Below are 16,813 nucleotides of genomic sequence, written 5' to 3' on the forward strand. Positions count from 1 at the left end.
ACAGCACTTCTCCCTGGGGCTCCCTCAGCTTTGCAAGGCTAATGTGTAGGTGTAATGCTGCCTTTGGGTTGTGATAGTGCTTGCTAATGCAGTCAGCTTGAACAGATCGGCCTGGCATGTCTTTGTGTGTGTCTTTATTTTCATTCTTTCTATGTAGCTCTAAGATAGTTCCCTTGTGAAGTGATGTTGAGGTGAATTTTTATTTTTCAGTGCCATTAAATTACCTCTGGGCTCGTTTGGGGGAGCAGCACGAGTGGGTTTAGTCTGTTTCCTTTGGCTGTTGGGGCATCAGCACTTTTCTTTTCCCATCTTTCCTCTTCCCCATCTTTCTGTTAAAATTGATGGTTTCCTGTATTCCTTCTGCTAATTTGGGTAGCTTTAGATTGGTGGTGACCCTTAAATTTTAACACAAATTATTAACTGTAAAATTTTGAACAACCATCTACTGAACACCTGGCTCCTCCTCTCACTGCTGCCTGGACTCACTGCTGTGTGATGGTTTTCAAATGCGATAGAGAACTGTGGGCATTTGCAGAAACGGGACAGGGTAGAAGCCACAGGAAGTGGCACCTGAAGAACCCCAGGTGGTTTTGGGGATAGAGAATGTACCCAGTGTGGGAAACAAGTGTCTGAAGAAATGTTTTGAATAATTTCTTCCATTCCCCACTGTCTTCTGATTCATTTTATTAGATTCTAACTTCATCATCATGGAGTTACTTGGATTTTTTAGACATGTATTTAAAACATGTTCATTAATATGCTTGTGTGTGTGTGTGTGTGTGTGTGTGTGTGTGAGATATTCATTCAACTCAATTTCCAAAATGCAGGCCTTTCAGTGATCCAGCTGCAAAAAGCTGGGTGCAGTGGGTCAAGGTAGGAGTGTTCCAGAACACCAAGAGCAGAAGTAAACTGCAAACAACTTTATTGTGCAGGACATTTATCACAGTTCCTGCCGTCTTGAGCTGCTCTGTGTCCTTGCAGTCCACCCTCAACAGTACGTGCCTTTACTTCCTCTTCTTCTTGCTCGGGGTGGACTTGCTGGCCTGGGACATAGCTGTGTCCTCTTTGGGAGGGCTTTGTGTGAGGACCGAGTCCCCTGGCTCCTTGATCACAGGGATGTCCATCTCAGTATCTTGTTTCTTGGCCTCTTCCTCCCTTAAGATATTAAGCCTAAAAAAGCAAACACAGGAAGGTAGGGGTTTTTTTTCCTTTGAATTTTATTTATTTATTTATTTTGGTATTGGGGATTGAATCCAGGGGGCTCACCCACTTAGCCACATCCCCAACCCTTTTTTATATTTTACTTTGAGACAGGGTCTTGCTGAGTTGCTTGGGGCCTCACTAAGTTGCTGAGGCTGGCTTTGAACTTGCTATCCTCCTGCTTCAGCCTCCTGAACCACTGGGATTACAGGCATGTGCCACCGTGCCTAATAGTTCTTATTCTGTGTTTCAAGTAAAGTTGTCCATATCTGTTTTTCATCAGTGCCTGTGACCAAAACTAAACTGCCATCAACTTGCCAGAGTTAGTAATAAATAAAGCCATAGCTAGACAGTCCGGGTAGAATGCTATGGATCTGACCTGAGGTGTCAACCTCTTTTCTCTGGGTGACCTTGTGACAGTCCTCATATGTTTCTGCCCTCTAGCATACAGCAATGCTATCTCCAGTGAGCAGAGACACACGTCACCAAGGGCAGGTGTCTGCACTGCTAAAGGACCATGCGGAGCTGATCCTCAGCAGTGATGCTGCGGTGAGTGCAGCATCCCGCTCTGCTTTCTGGACTCCTGGCCTTCAGCTGCCTTCCTGGCCCCAGCAGTCCTGTGAGGCATTACCATGACCCCACCTGACAGACAGGGACAGGAGGCTTGGAGTTGGGGCGGGGGGGCTAGGGTCTGAACCATGGCTTCCTGTTGCCTCTCACACAGGTGTCAGTTCCACTTAGACACCCTGGAGAACAAGCAGCCCACAATGAGCCCCAAGCCCCCCAAACTAGGTGGGGACACCCCTTGACACTTCTGACACCATATTTTCTCTTCACCTCACCAACTGTCCAACACCACTTATATAAAATTCTTACACCATCTACTCACATTAGCACAGACCTCTCAAGTGATGGGAGTTCAGTCCCACGAGGCCACCCCCATCCAGATGCCAGTCACAAGTTCAGGACTCTGATACCTCTGACTAACCAGCTATGAATCAGAAGTGCCCACAACGCCCCCTTCAGGTTCTATAATATGCTAGAATAGCTCGCAGACCTCTAGCAAAAAACTTTGCTTACATTTACTGGTTTACTTTAAGAGATATTACAAAGAATAAAAATGAACAGCAGAGAGCAGTGGTGCTCGACTGTAATTCCAACTTTACACCAAAAGCTGAGGCAAGAGGATCACAAATTCTAGGCCCACCTGGGTAACTGAGACCTTGTCTCAAAAAATAGAAAAGGGCTAGGGGTGTAGCTCCATAGGAGAGTATACCTGGGTTCAATCCCCAGGACTGCAAAAGAAAAAAAAAAGGAATAAAAATGAACAGCCAAACAGCCAGATGAAGAGGGATGTACGGTCAAGTCCAGAAGAGTCCCCTGAGCACAAGAACTTCTGTCCCTGCAGACTTACCTTCCCATCACATGGATATGTTCAGCCCCAGAAACTAAATCCCACCCATGATTTGGTGTTTCTGTAGAGATTCCGTTATATAGGCATGACTAACAGAACTCAGTCCCCAGCCTCCCCACCTGCCCAGAGACAAGGGCGAAGCTGGAAGTTCTCCAGTCACAGGTGGTTCCTTGGGCAACGTCCCCCAAGTGAAGTTATCCAGGGCCCTAGCCACAGTCATCTCATTAATATATAAAAACGTGCCTTCAGAGATGCTGGGATCTGGTAGGTCCTGGGGTCAGGAGCAGATGCTAGCTCCTCTATATAAACAAAAGATGCTCCCAGCCCTCTGGAAGCCACAAAGCCTTTGGAACCAGCAGGAGCAGAGGCCAGATTTTTTTTTTTATGCTCTGGACAACCTTGGGACGTTGTGAACTTGGCAGTGCAAGCATGTGCTCCTGATGCTCCAGGTAGCTACGAAGGATGGGGAAGAAGGTCGAGTTCGTGCCAGAGGAGGGCCGGGGCCCTGCCATACCTTGCTTCCAGCTCTTCACTCTCCATCTTCTTCTGTTGAGCCATGGCTGCATCCCGCAACCGGTTTTCCTTTACTTTTTCCTTGAGCAGCTCCTCGTGCTTGTATGCCTGGAAGAGCGTGTTCACAAAGAAGACGTACATGTTATTGACCCATGTGTTGAGCTTCTCCTTCTGGTCATTCTTGGGTTTTTCATTTTTCTCTGAAATAAAGTTTAATTAAAATGAGCATTAATACAATCCTGCAGTCTGGAGTCTTTTACTCTAATTCTGCCCTTTCCTGTGATGGCCTCTGTGTCCCCATCCTGTCAGAGGGGCGAGGAAACTGCAGAATGCTTCAGTGACCACCTGGGACAAAGCAAGTTCTCTGCAGACCCTGGCTGCTTGTCAGCACTGCCTTTGAACCTCCTGGTACCTGTTGTTTTCTTGTCAATAGTTGATGTTTTCCATGTTTCGGTGGGGAACCCTCCTGGCTCTTGCTTACATTGACTTCAGAGATTTAAATCTCTGTTGAATAACAAAGGTAAGGAGACTCTTGTCTTGAGTTCTGGCTACTCCACTATGGAGGATGGGGTTGGGCAGTGGTGTTGGAACAGGTGCTGTGGGAAGGGAGTGTGACCAGTCCACCCCACCAACCAGCCTCCCAGTCCAGGAGCCACTGTGGTGTGCTCCAAGTGCAAGGACATCAGGAAGATCCATGATCCCAGTGCCAGATTTTAGAGACTAATGGAGACCTGTGTGTGCTTCCCACATGGACCCCAGGCTGGAGAACACTCTCATAACCTGCGGCAGGCCTCGGGCTTGGGTAAGAGTTGTACATGGAGGAATGAGATAGGAAGTCAAGAAAACAAGCCCTAACCTGTCAAGGTTCTTACACAGCCTCTGCTCTGAAGCAGCACTGTATAGCACAGACTAGGGCCACGTGAGTTAGGCTCAAGGCCCCTCTGTGCCATGTACTCGCGGCACAACCTTGGCCAGTTAACACTCTCTGTGCCAGTTTCCTCATTTGCAAAAGGGTCACAGGTATTGTGAAAATCCGATGCATTAGCTTGCAAGCTGAGCACCACACACACAGGAAGTACATGGTAATGCCTGTCATGGGAATTACCCATGGACCCAAAGGACCAGTGTTATAATCCGAGGGAGCAGGTAGGATGGAATGGACTGACAGATTTGCAGGAAATTTAAGTCTTTTATAAAAGATAGATCATTGAGTAAAATTCTTAACTATTGATGTCAAGCTTGCTCATTGCAGAAAATACTAGATTTGTTAAAAAATGTATACTGGGCACCAATTATATAGCAGACCCTGTTCCAAGAGCTGTAAGAAACAACAAAAATATGTACCTCTAGCGTAACCAAAACGTGAACCCATTTTGTCCCATGGTCCTAGATGTGGAACACTTATAAAAACCTTAGTATACAATATGTAATTATATAGTTATAAAAGAATATAACAGTAGGCTGGGCACCATGGCGCATGCCTGTAATCCCAGCAGCTCAGGAAGCTGAGGCAGGAGGACCTCAAGTTCAAAGCGAGGTGCTAAACAACTCAGTGAGGCCCTGTATCTAAATAAAACACAAAATAGGGCTGGGGATGTGGCTCAGCAGTCAAGTGCCCCTGAGTTCAATCCCTGATATCCCTCCCTAAAAAAGTCTAGCAGTAGGAATATAATACATGTATATAGTGGTATATAGTAGGAATATATGAGGACGTGATTATAATTTTAATATGTATATACACATAATCTCTAGATTATGATTTCTGACCGATTTTAATGCACCTGTGTCAATTTCATTGAAATATTCGCAGAATTGAAAACCTGGGAATTAATAAGCTAATGACATTCTAGTGTACATCCTACTAGTAATTATCAGAGAAGATAGATAATAAATATGGGGTCATGTGTCCTGTTTTTCTGTCAGCACTGTATTCTGTAAGAGTTTTAATGGCTGTAAATCATTGTGATGTGCATGTGCTATACTCTACTCAGCCAAGGGCTTTTCCGTTTTCTGAGCAGTGCTGCAGTGAACACCCTCATCCACACAGCTTTGCCCACACCTCTGAATATTCCCCGGGTAAATCCCCAGAAGCAGAGTTGCTGGGTGAAACAGAATGCTCGCGTTTTGACCCTTGGTGCATGTTTCCAGACTGCCTTTTAGAAAGATTGAGCCATTTTATTATCCACCCCACTTTCAGTGCATGAAACTATTTTTCCCTTAAATCACTGTCATAAACACCATTTACTTTTGATAGCACTTTATTGTTTTAATTTGCATTTTCTTAATATCTGTGAAGTTCTTTTTATATGTTTATGGATCACTTATGTTTTTTGAAGAGTGACTTTTTTCTATTTTTTTTTTCTTATTTTAAGGATATTCCCTTAATGTTTTCTCTTTGATTTTTCATTTTGTTCCTGGCTTCTTTTGCCAAAAACTAGTTTTGATTTCTATCAATATTTTACCTTAGTTTTTATACTTAAGCCTTTATCAACACTAAGAATATAACATACACTTGTATATGCTCTCAATGTTATGGTTCCAGTCTTTACATTTACCTCTTTAATCCACTCAAATATTTCCCCTAAATTTAGCCAATTTCAGCTGCATTTATTAGATAGACCATCCTTCCCCTACCAAGAAGGAATAGCTACTATGTACTGAATGCCCATCTGTGTTTATAATAATCAGCCTATATTTTTTTTGCAGAACCAGTTTACTTACTGTAGCTTTACATTTTTAGTATATTTTAATAAATAGAACTAAATTATCCTCTTGATTTTCTTTTTAAAATTCTGTTTCTGTCCATTATTTTTCCAGGATTATTTTGTCAAATTTGTAAGACTGTTGGGATTAGAATTAGCTGGAATTGCAGTTAAGTCTCTAAGTTATTTGGGGGAGAATCTACATTGCTACAGTACCAAGTCTTACCAGGTAGGTAATGTTTCCATTTATTCAAGATTTTTATAAGGTCTGTAAAGTTCAGTACTTTGGGATACTAAAATTGTAAATTGACAAATTTTAATATATATACTTATGAGATATAAATATACAATGTAGAATGCTTAATCATGCTAATTAACATACCTATCACCTCAAATATACACTTTCATGGTAAGAACATTTGAAGTTTACTCACAGAAATTTTGAAATACATTATTAACTATAGTCACTACTCCCAATCCTTGATAATCACCATTCCACTCTCGGCTTCTGAGTTCAGTTGTCCTAGGTTGTGAGATCATTCACCATTTGGCTTTCTGTGCCTTGCCTATTTAATTTAGCACAACATCCTCTAGGTTCATCCAAACTGTCACCAATGACAGAATTTCCTTTTTAAGGCTGAATAGTATTCCATGTGTATATCATATTTTAGTTATCTAAAATATGGACATTGATGGACATGTAGGTTGATTCCATATCTTGGCTTTTGTGAACAGTGCTGTGATAGACATGGAAGTGCATGTCTCTTCCAACATCATCATTTCAAATCCTTTATCTATATAGCTCGAAGTGGTATTGTTATGGTTTGAATCTGGAATGTCTCCCAAAGGCTTAATGTGTTGAAGGTTCAGTCCCTAGTGGGCAATGTTCAAAGGTGGCTCATCAATGGGTTAATCCATCGAGGGATTTCTAACTGAGTGGACTAATGGGAAGTAGTGGAAACTGTAGGAGGTGGGGCCTGGTTGGAGGGAGTGGGTCCTTAGGGACTATATCTTTGTCCCCCACCCCTTCTTCCTCCCAGCTGCCATGAAGTGGCCAGAATTCCTGCACCAAGCCTTTCTGCCATGATGTTCTGCCTCACCTCAAGCTTAAGCAATGGAGCCAGCCACCCACGGACCAGAGCCTCTGAAACCATGAGCCAAAGCAAATCTTTCTTCTTGTTGTTGTTCTCAGGTATTTTGTCAAGTGACCAAAAGCTAACACAATGTTAATTCTTTTAGCTTTTTTTTTTTTTTTTTTTTTTTTAGTTGTAGATGGCCACAATACCTGTATTTTATTTTATTTATGTGGTGCTGAGAATCAAACCCAGTGCCTCACAGGAGCTAGGCAAGCGCTCTACCACTGAGTTACACCCCAACCCCTACTTTCAGCTTTTTGAGGAACCTCTATACAGTCTTCTGCAATGGCTAGACATTCCCACCAACAGTGTACAGAGGCCCCCCTTTTTCTCCACATCCTCACCAACACTTACTTTCATCTTTTTGGTAATAGCCAGTCTGACAGATGTGAGGTGATATCTTATTGTAGTTTAGTTAGCATGATTAGTGATGTTGAACATTTTTTTTCATGTTGGTCATTTACACGTCATCGTTGGAGAAATGTCTATTCTAATACTTTGCTCATCTTTAAGTCACATTATTTTCTTACTCTTGAGTTCCTCAGGTATATTCTGGGTGTTACCCAGTTCTGAGATGTCCTGCTTGCAAATATTTCTCCCAATCCGTAGTTTGTAGCTTTGCTCTGCTCATTGTTTCCTCTGCTGTGCATAAACTTCTTGGCTTGATGTAATCCATTCATCTGTTTTGGGCTTTGCTATTTTTCTTAATATATATTTCACAAATTCTTTTTGTTTATTCCTAGATACTTTATAGTTTGTTATCATCAACTGAAACTTCTCTTCCTCTTCATAGTTTTTCTTTCTCCATATTTTCTGATTTTGCAGGTGATGGGGGTACCAGGGATTGAACTCGGGAGCCCTCGACCACTGAGCCACATCCCCAGTGACAGTTTTCATCTCTTTTGCAGGCTTCTTTCATTTAGAGACAGTTGCTAGCACCTCACTTTGCTGAGGCTGACTTTGAACTTGTGATCTTCCTGCCGTAGCATCCCAAGTAGCTGGGATTACAGGTACGGTCACTCTTAATATTTCAAGTGGCTTTCCAGTTGATGTTATGTATTTATTCATTAATCCTTAGCAAGTTTTTATTAAATCTCTAGAAGCACACTTAGCATTGCTAGGCTGTGGGAATGCAGCAGTGATTGACAGCACTTCACTCTCAGAGGGCAGGACATTTCCATTCCAGGAGCAAGGAGAGGACTGAGGGACAGATGTTTCAGGCACTGACACTGCAAAGATGAGACTAAGGCAGAGGAAAGAAGCAGAGAGTTTCCGTAACGGGATGGCCGGGGACACCTGCCCTAATGAAATGGAGCACTCCAAGTGCCCCTAGGTCCTCAGTGCAGCGTTTGCTACCATCATTTGCTCATGTCCTCTCAAAGTCCAGAGGAGAGGCTTGCGAGAGCAATAGTACTGGAGTTTTTGAGTCAACTCCATCTGAAGACTAAAGTAAAATCCCAAGCTCATTTTCTCTCTGCTAGGAACTTAAGAAAAACATTTTTTGTATTTAATAGCATTGCTGTTTAAAAAAAAAAAAAAAAACCTTTGCTGATGAAAAAAAACTTTCCCTTTCTATTTCTCTTAAGGCAGTCTGATCTTGTTTATGTCTCACTTACTCCCTTTGCCGGATGTCCTTGGGTTTGCTAATTTGCCTGCCTCTCTCTCTCTCCCGCTGTCCTGCCCTCCCCACAAGGACTTTTTAATTGTCCTGGGTCAGGTTTACAGATGTCCTTTGAACATATCAGTCCTCTCTTTTCATTTTGAGAAAATGTTCAGGAAGTATAATTTTCATATTTAATCTATTGATTTTGTGTTCTTGTAGGGAGTCCTGTGACACTAGGACTTATTTGCCTACCTTTTATATCTGTTTTCTTGAAGTCTTTTAGAATTCTCCTTTTCCCTTTCTATTTCTCTTAATGCAGTCTTTTTGTTTACTTTTTTCCTTCTAGTTTGATCTTTTAAGAATGTTTTTCTTCCCTCTAAAATCTGGAACAAGACAGGGATGCCCTCTCTCACCACTTCTGTTCAACATAGTTCTCGAATCACTGGCCAGAGCAATTAGACAGACGAAAGAAATTAAAGGCATAAAAATAGGAAAAGAAGAACTCAAATTATCACTATTTGCAGATGACATGATTCTATACCTAGCAGACCCAAAAGGGTCTACAAAGAAACTATTAGAGCTAATAAATGAATTCAGCAAAGTGGCAGGCTATAAGATCAACACGCATAAATCAAAGGCATTCCTGTATATCAGCAACAAATCCTCTGAAATGGAAATGAGGACAACCACCCCATTCACAATATCCTCAAAGAAAATAAAATACTTGGGAATCAACCTAACAAAAGAGGTGAAAGACTTATACAATGAAAACTACAGAACCCTAAAGAGAGAAATAGAAGAAGATCTTAGAAGATGGAAAAATATACCCTGTTCATGGATAGGTAGAAGTAACATCATCAAAATGGCGATATTACCAAAAGTTCTCTATAGGTTTAATGCAATGCCAATCAAAATCCCAACGGCATTTCTTGTAGAAATAGAGAAAGCAATCATGAAATTCATATGGAAAAATAAAAGACCCAGAATAGCAAAAACAATTCTAAGCAGGAAATGTGAATCAGGCGGCATAGCTATACCAGACTTCAAACTATACTACAGAGCAATAGTAACAAAAACAGCATGGTACTGGTACCAAAACAGGCAGGTGGACCAATGGTACAGAATAGAGGACACAGAAACCAATCCACAAAACTACAACTATCTTATATTTGATAAAGGGGCTAAAAGCATGAAATGGAAGAAGGATAGCATCTTCAACAAATGGTGTTGGGAAAACTGGAAATCCATATGCAACAAAATGAAACTGAATCCCTTTCTCTCGCCATGCACAAAAGTTAACTCAAAGTGGATCAAGGAACTTGATATCAAATCAGAGACATGGCGTCTGATAGAAGAAAAAGTTGGCTATGATCTACATACTGTGGGGTCGGGCTCCAAATTCCTCAATAGGACACCCATAGCACAACAGTTAATAACTAGAATCAACAAATGGGACTTACTAAAACTAAAAAGTTTTTTCTCAGCAAAAGAAACAATAAGAGAGGTGAATAGGGAGCCTACGTCCTGGGAACAAATCTTTACTCCTCACACTTCAGACAGAGCCCTAATATCCAGAATATACAAAGAACTAAAAAAATTAGACAATGAGATAACGAATAACCCAATCAACAAATGGGCCAAGGACCTGAACAGAAATTTCTCAGAGGAGGACATACAATCAATCAACAAGTATATGAAAAAATGCTCACCATCTCTAGCAGTCAGAGAAATGCAAATCAAAACCACCCTAAGATACCATCTCACTCCAGTAAGATTGGCAGCCATTAGGAAGTCAAACAGCAACAAGTGCTGGCGAGGATGTGGAGAAAAGGGTACTCTTGTACATTGCTGGTGGGACTGCAAATTGGTGCGGCCAATTTGGAAAGCAGTATGGAGATTTCTTGGAAAGCTCGGAATGGAACCACCATTTGATCCAGCTATTCCACTACTCGGTCTATTCCCTAAAGACCTAAAAAGAGCACACTATAGGGACACTGCTACATCCATGTTCATAGCAGCACAATTCACAATAGCAAGACTGTGGAACCAACCTAGATGCCCTTCAATAGACGAATGGATAAAAAAAATGTGGCATTTATACACAATGGAGTATTACTCTGCATTAAGAAATGACAAAATCATAGAATTTGGAGGGAAATGGATGGCATTAGAGCAGATTATGCTAAGTGAAGCTAGCCAATCCCTTAAAAACAAATGCCAAATGTCTTCTTTGATATAAGGAGAGTTACTAAGAACAGAGTAGGGAAGAAGAGCATGAGAAGAAGATTAACATTAAACAGGGATGAGAGGTGGGAGGGAAAGGGAGAGAGAAGGGAAATTGCATGTAAATGGAAGGAGACCCTCAGGGGTATACAAAATTACATACAAGAGGAAGTGAGGGGAAAGGAGGGAAAATATAAGGGGGAGAAATGAATTACAGTAGAGGGGGTAGAGAGAGAAGAGGGGAGGGGAGGGGGGAGGGGGGATAGCGGAGGATGGGAAAGGCAGCAGAATACAACAGACTCCACAATGGCAATATGTAAATCAATGTGCAACTGATGTGATTCTGCAATCTGTATATGGGGTAAAAATGGGAGTTCATATCCCACTTGAATCAAAGTGTGAATTATGATATATCAAAAACTATGTAATGTTTTGAACAACCTACAATAAAAATTTAAAAAAAAAAAAAAAAAAAAAAAAAAAAAAAAAAAAAAAAGAATGTTTTTCTTTTATTTCTAAATTCTTTCTTGAGCTGTTTTCTCATCTGAGGTTTTCTAATTCTGATTAGTTATCCTGTCATCTCTTCTATCACATTCTCAATTTATTTGGGCTCATGTTACAATATTTGTGACAGTTTTCATCTCTTTTTCAGGCTTCTTTCAGGCTTTGGTTCTCTGTGGCAGTATTCTGCTTCTTATTCTTTTTTTCTTGTAATAATTTCATTTCAGACGAGACCACACCCTATTCTTTTTACAGAAAAATAGGTATCTGGGGGCTGGGGTTGTGGCTCAGTGGTAGACGCTTGCCTAGCATGTGTGAGGTCCTGGATTCAATTCTCAGCACCACATACAAATAAATCAAAAATAAAGATCCATCAACAGCTAAAATACACACACACACATACATACATACACACACACATATTTTAAAAAGACTATCCTCTCTTGTGGATTTTTTTTTTTTTTTTTTTTTTTTAAAGAAAGAAAAGTAGGTATCTGAACTTTAGGGCTTAGGTGGATGACGCACAACAGTTTTTCTAGCCTCAGGATTCTAGAACCCTTCTGTTCTTTCAGTGACTTCCCATTCCCAATTCCTTTTCATTGGATCCTTCTTTGCCCTTCTGCTCCAGGCTTCTCAGTTTGAGTTCTACCCAGCACTGTCTCCTCGGGCCTGGGTTTTCCTGAAGGGAGTTTGGGTGGTGAGTTCCTGGGGCTCCGCAGCCCTCACCTGAGCCCTGGAGCTCCCTGGTCCCCTGGAGCACACACATGCTCTCCCCCAGGCGGCTCTGCCAGGCTTACAGAGTTCCTGCTGGGAGATCTGGATCCTCACATTCTCAGGTCTGGAAGATGCTCTGATTGCTTCTGTCTCTTATATCTGTTCTTTTCCTCTTGCATCCGTTTTTGCATTCTGAGGTCACTCAAGTTGTGTAGCTAATGATTTATCCCTTTCTCCTCAAATTTTGACTTTCATGTTAATACCTTATCACAAAATAAGATTCTACTATTGTTCATGCTCTTTTGGTTTTGCATTCTAATTGTGCTTGCTTCATGTGGGGATCTAGAAAGATGGAAAAAAACACCCACGTGCCACCCTTATCTTCCCAGAATCCCCACTCTAAGTGGTTTTCACGTCACCCTTTTTCCCGGTTGAGAACAATGGTTATGGGGCTGGGGATGTGGCTCAAGCGGTAGCGCGCTCGCCTGGCATGCGTACGACCCGGGTTCCATCCTCAGCACCACATACAAAGATGTTGTGTCCGCCGATAACTATAAATAAATAAATAAATAAATATTAAAATTCTCTCTCTCTCTCTCTCTCTCTCTCTCCCTGTCTCACTCTCTTTAAAAAAAAAAAGAAAGAAAGAAAGAACAATGGTTACTGTTTTCATTTTTTTTAATCTTCATTAAGTTTTTATAACTTGATTATGCTAATTTTTTAAAATATATTTTTTAGATGTTGATGGACCTTTATTTTATTCATTTATTTATATGCGGTGCTGAGAATCGAACCCAGTGCTTCACACATGCAAGGCAAGTGCTCTACCTCTGAGCCACAAACCCACCCCTAATTATGCTAATTTTATTAAATGACCTGGAAGGCTTATTTTATGCTGTTATGTTTTGACTTTTTTAAAAAAAATCTAAGACTAATTCTTATTGTTTCCTTAAATTTTGAATGAACTTGTTCATAAAAATTAAAAGTTTTGACAGCTTTTCCTCATGATTCAGGTTTTCTCCATTTCATGTGTCTACTTTTGTTAACATCTTCCTATAAAATAATTTCTGATTTTTCAAATGTATTAGCTTGGAGTTGAACACAGGACTCTTTTACCATTAAGTCTCACTTGTTATTGTCTACTTTTTCCTTCCTACTTAGTGCAGTTTGTGAAGCCCTAATCTGAAAATCTGAAATCCAAAATCTAGAACTTTCTGAGTGCTAACCCCACAAGTGGAAAATTCATACCTGACCTTACGACGCATTGTCAAACACAGATGCTCTAAAAATATTGTATGAAGTGACATTCAGGCATCTGTATAAGGTGTATGTGAAACATAAATGAGTTTCATGTTTAGACCTATGTATCTCCCAGAGATATCTCACTATGTACGTGCAGATATTCCAAAATCCAGCAAATCCAAGATCTGAAACCCGTGGTTGTAAGCACTTCAACTAAGGGAGCCTCAGCCTCTATATGCATTTTATCACCTCTGTTCAGACCATGAGGCTCAGGTTGTCTTATTTACCTTTTACTTGAAGGACGGGCATGTAGAATTCTAGGCCTACTACTTTTCTTTTGTTTCTGGTCTGTAATCTGTGAGTGTATCCTTTTTGTGTGTGTGTGGCAGGGGTACTAGAGATTGAACCCAGCAGCACTTGACCACTGAGCCACATCCACAACACTTTTTGAGATAGGGTCTCACTGAGTTGCTTAGGGCCTCACTAAGTTGCTGAGGCCAGCTTTGAACTCATGATCCTCCTGCCTCAGCCTCCCGAGCTGATGGTATTACAGGCATGGCCACCATCCTCAGCCTGTGAGTGTATCTTGCCACTGCCTTCTTCCTGCTCTCTTAGTGTTTAATTATTTCTCCTTTCCGCTTTTTGGGGCTGAGTGTTTAGGTTATTGTTTTTTCGGTAAATTTAATACTGGTTTTTTCTGGTTGTAGTTTTGGCCATGTCCTATAGGTAATGTCTAAGTTATTTTAATCTCCTAAGTGTTCTTAGAAATGCAATTTGAGGGTCAGGCACAGTGGTGAACACCTGTAATTCTAGTGGGTTGGGAGGCTGAGGCAGGAGGATCACAAGTTCAAAAAGCTAGCCTCAGCAATTTAGTGAGACACTGTCTCTAAATAAAATATAAAAAAAGGGGTAGGGATGTGGCTCAATGGTTAAGCACACCTGGGTTCTATCGCAGTACCAAAAAAAAAAAAAATGCAATTTGATTTTCTTTTTTTAAATATTTTTTTAGTTGTTGATGGACCTTTATTTTATTTATTGGTATGTGGTGCTGAGAATCAAACCCAGTGCCTCTTGCATTCTAGGCAAGCCACAACCCCAGTCCCACGATTTGATTTTCTTTATAAATTATTTAAAATAATGGTGGTCTTTGTTTTTGGTGGATTTTTAAAATAATTTTTAATTGTTGATGGACCTTTATTTTGTTTACTTATTTATATGTGGTGCTGAGAATTGAACCCAGTGCCTCACACATGTCAGGCAAGTGCTCTACCCCTGAGCCACAACCCCAGTCCCTTTGGTGGATTTTGTTCTTTGATTTTTTGCTTTAAATTTTCAAGTGGTTAGATGATATTTTATACTTAAAATCAACATACCTGGTCCTTTACTAAGAGCATCATCTTCTTCATCAATGTGTGGCAATCCATTATCTTCTTTGATGTCTATCACTGCTTCTATATGCATTCCAAGCCCTGCATTTACATCAGACATCACATTTTGGGCTACAATTTAATAAGTTTTATGTTTGTGGAATTATTTTATGGTTCAGGAATCACTTGATATCTTTTGCCAAAATAAATGGGATTTTTCTTTCTTTTTTTCTTTAGTACCAGGGATTGAACCTGGGGTGCTTAACTACTGAGCCACTACCCAGCCCCCCCCCCCCTTTTTTTTGGACACAGGGTCTCACTAATTGGCTGAGGCTGTCTTTTAACTTTTGATCCTCCTTCTTCAGCCTCCTGGGCCACTGGCCTGCACCAGTGCCCCCAGCTAAAGAGCACTTTTCAAATTATTCACCTTGAAATTAAAGCCTTCCAGACTAGCTTTGTCAATCATTATTATGTCCTTAGATGTGTTAGGCACATAAGGAAGATCAGAAAACCCAAAACACAACCCTATGGGCCTTCACAAGATGACTGAGACCACACAGGCAGGGTGGAGTCACGAGAAGAACCTTTGGTGCCACCTACTATTTAGATATCAGGGACAACATATTTGATAACATCTGTCTGTAATCTGCTTAGTCTTAAGCACCATTAAGACAAGAGAGCTGGGGCTGGGGATGTGGCTCAAGTGGTAGCGCGCTCGCCTGGAATGCGTGCGGCCCGGGTTCGATCCTCAGTACCACATACAAACAAAGATGTTGTGTCCGCCGATAACTAAAAATAAAATAAAAATTAAAAAAAAAAAAGACAAGAGAGCTATGTGCCTCAGGGAATTCTCTCTTCTAGAGAACCATGATTATTCTCAAAAGAGTAACTCAAAAGAGTATCCCACTTTCTACCCTTCTTATCCAGGCTAATTGGTATAAGTTCTAATTTCCCCATCCTTTTAAGTGATGTTGATTTTCTAATCACTTGGCATATTTTAAAATCAGAGAATCATATAATTATATGCAGTCCAGGTCAGAACAAGACTGGATATGAAGGAAGATTAATTCTTATGTTCGTTGTCATAGACACCTCCTAGCTGAAGGACAGTAAGTCACAGCCACCTGCATGCAAAAATCATGAAATGGGATTTGAGAAAAGATGTCACATGGGTGGAGGGAAAAGTCTTGGCAGCTGACAAAGTAGTAGCCATGGGCACAGTGGCTAGCAAACAGTAGGTGCTCAATCATTGTTAAAGGAACAACCAGAAACATCCAAGGCAAGATCAAGGTATAGCTAAAACTAAAGATGAATCACCAGCTAATAACATCATTGGTGAAACACAGTAACTGGGGTTTTTTTGTAATTGTGTTGCTTTCATAGGAACTGTACGTCTTGATGATAGCTTTGGGGATAGTCATGAGACTGGCTCTCTGCTAGGATGCTGACCACCACAGGAGAAAAACTGCACAGCCTTGCAGATTAGCTCCAGAGGAGAGGAAAACATGGAGTGAGGGTTGCATAAGGAAGCCAGGGGAAGAGGGTTTCCTGAGAAAGCAGTTTACAGGAGGGCAGGGTTACTGGGCGACAGCGCAAAGTCACTGGTGAGGAAGGGGAGAGCAAGCACTCATTTGGGATGAGCCACGGGAGACACAGGCAGGCAGGCAGAGAAGCCGGGTGCAACCTTTCCTCAGTAAAGGGAGCAGAGAAAGCGAGAGGCTGTGGAGGGCAGGCGGGATGACAGTGATCTCCTTCTCTACATGTTGCAGCGGGTGCCATGCTCATGAGCAAGCGAGTGCCAGGAAGAGACAGTCCCTGCACAACAGGTGCTCCAGGAGGAGGCAGCCCAGGACAGAGCCTTGAAGAAGTCACCATTTGGTGAATAGCTGACCACAGGAACCTAGGCCAGAGCCGCTGAAAGCACCTGTGAGATGAGGCAGAAAGTCCCCACCAATTGTGCTAAGATCCAGGCCCTGGGGGGTCCTAGTGAGGACAGGGATGAGGTTGGAAGCGATGGGCAGGAAGTGAGGAAGCGCAGTCAGCAGGGGGAGAGCCCAGAGGTGCTTCCCTAGGGAAACCAGAAAGTAGGCCCGTGAGAGCAGGCCGGCACACAGACCAGGCCTCAAAAAAACAGGGAGGATGAGACTCTTGAGCAAAAACAGGTGACTGGGGATATAGCCCAGGCAGGGCCCAGGTGA

At 41.7% G+C, this 16,813-nt stretch overlaps 1 protein-coding gene across 1 annotated transcript in view; it reads right to left on the reverse strand.

Annotated features, from left to right (window-relative positions):
- Positions 1–976: 976 nt before the first annotated feature.
- Positions 977–16,813, reverse strand: part of Rsph10b (radial spoke head 10 homolog B) — a 49,685-nt gene continuing 33,848 nt past the window's right edge. Inside the window, exons 18-19 of the mRNA XM_076840540.1 lie at positions 3,129–3,327; positions 977–1,170 (exon numbers count right to left, since the gene is read on the reverse strand). Coding sequence (XP_076696655.1) covers positions 1,005–1,170; positions 3,129–3,327 — 365 coding nt within the window. The 3' untranslated portion in view covers positions 977–1,004. The remainder of the gene's footprint in view (positions 1,171–3,128; positions 3,328–16,813) is intronic.

Source organism: Callospermophilus lateralis, chromosome 19, assembly GCF_048772815.1.
Source record: "Callospermophilus lateralis isolate mCalLat2 chromosome 19, mCalLat2.hap1, whole genome shotgun sequence".
Lineage (NCBI taxonomy): Eukaryota > Metazoa > Chordata > Mammalia > Rodentia > Sciuridae > Callospermophilus > Callospermophilus lateralis.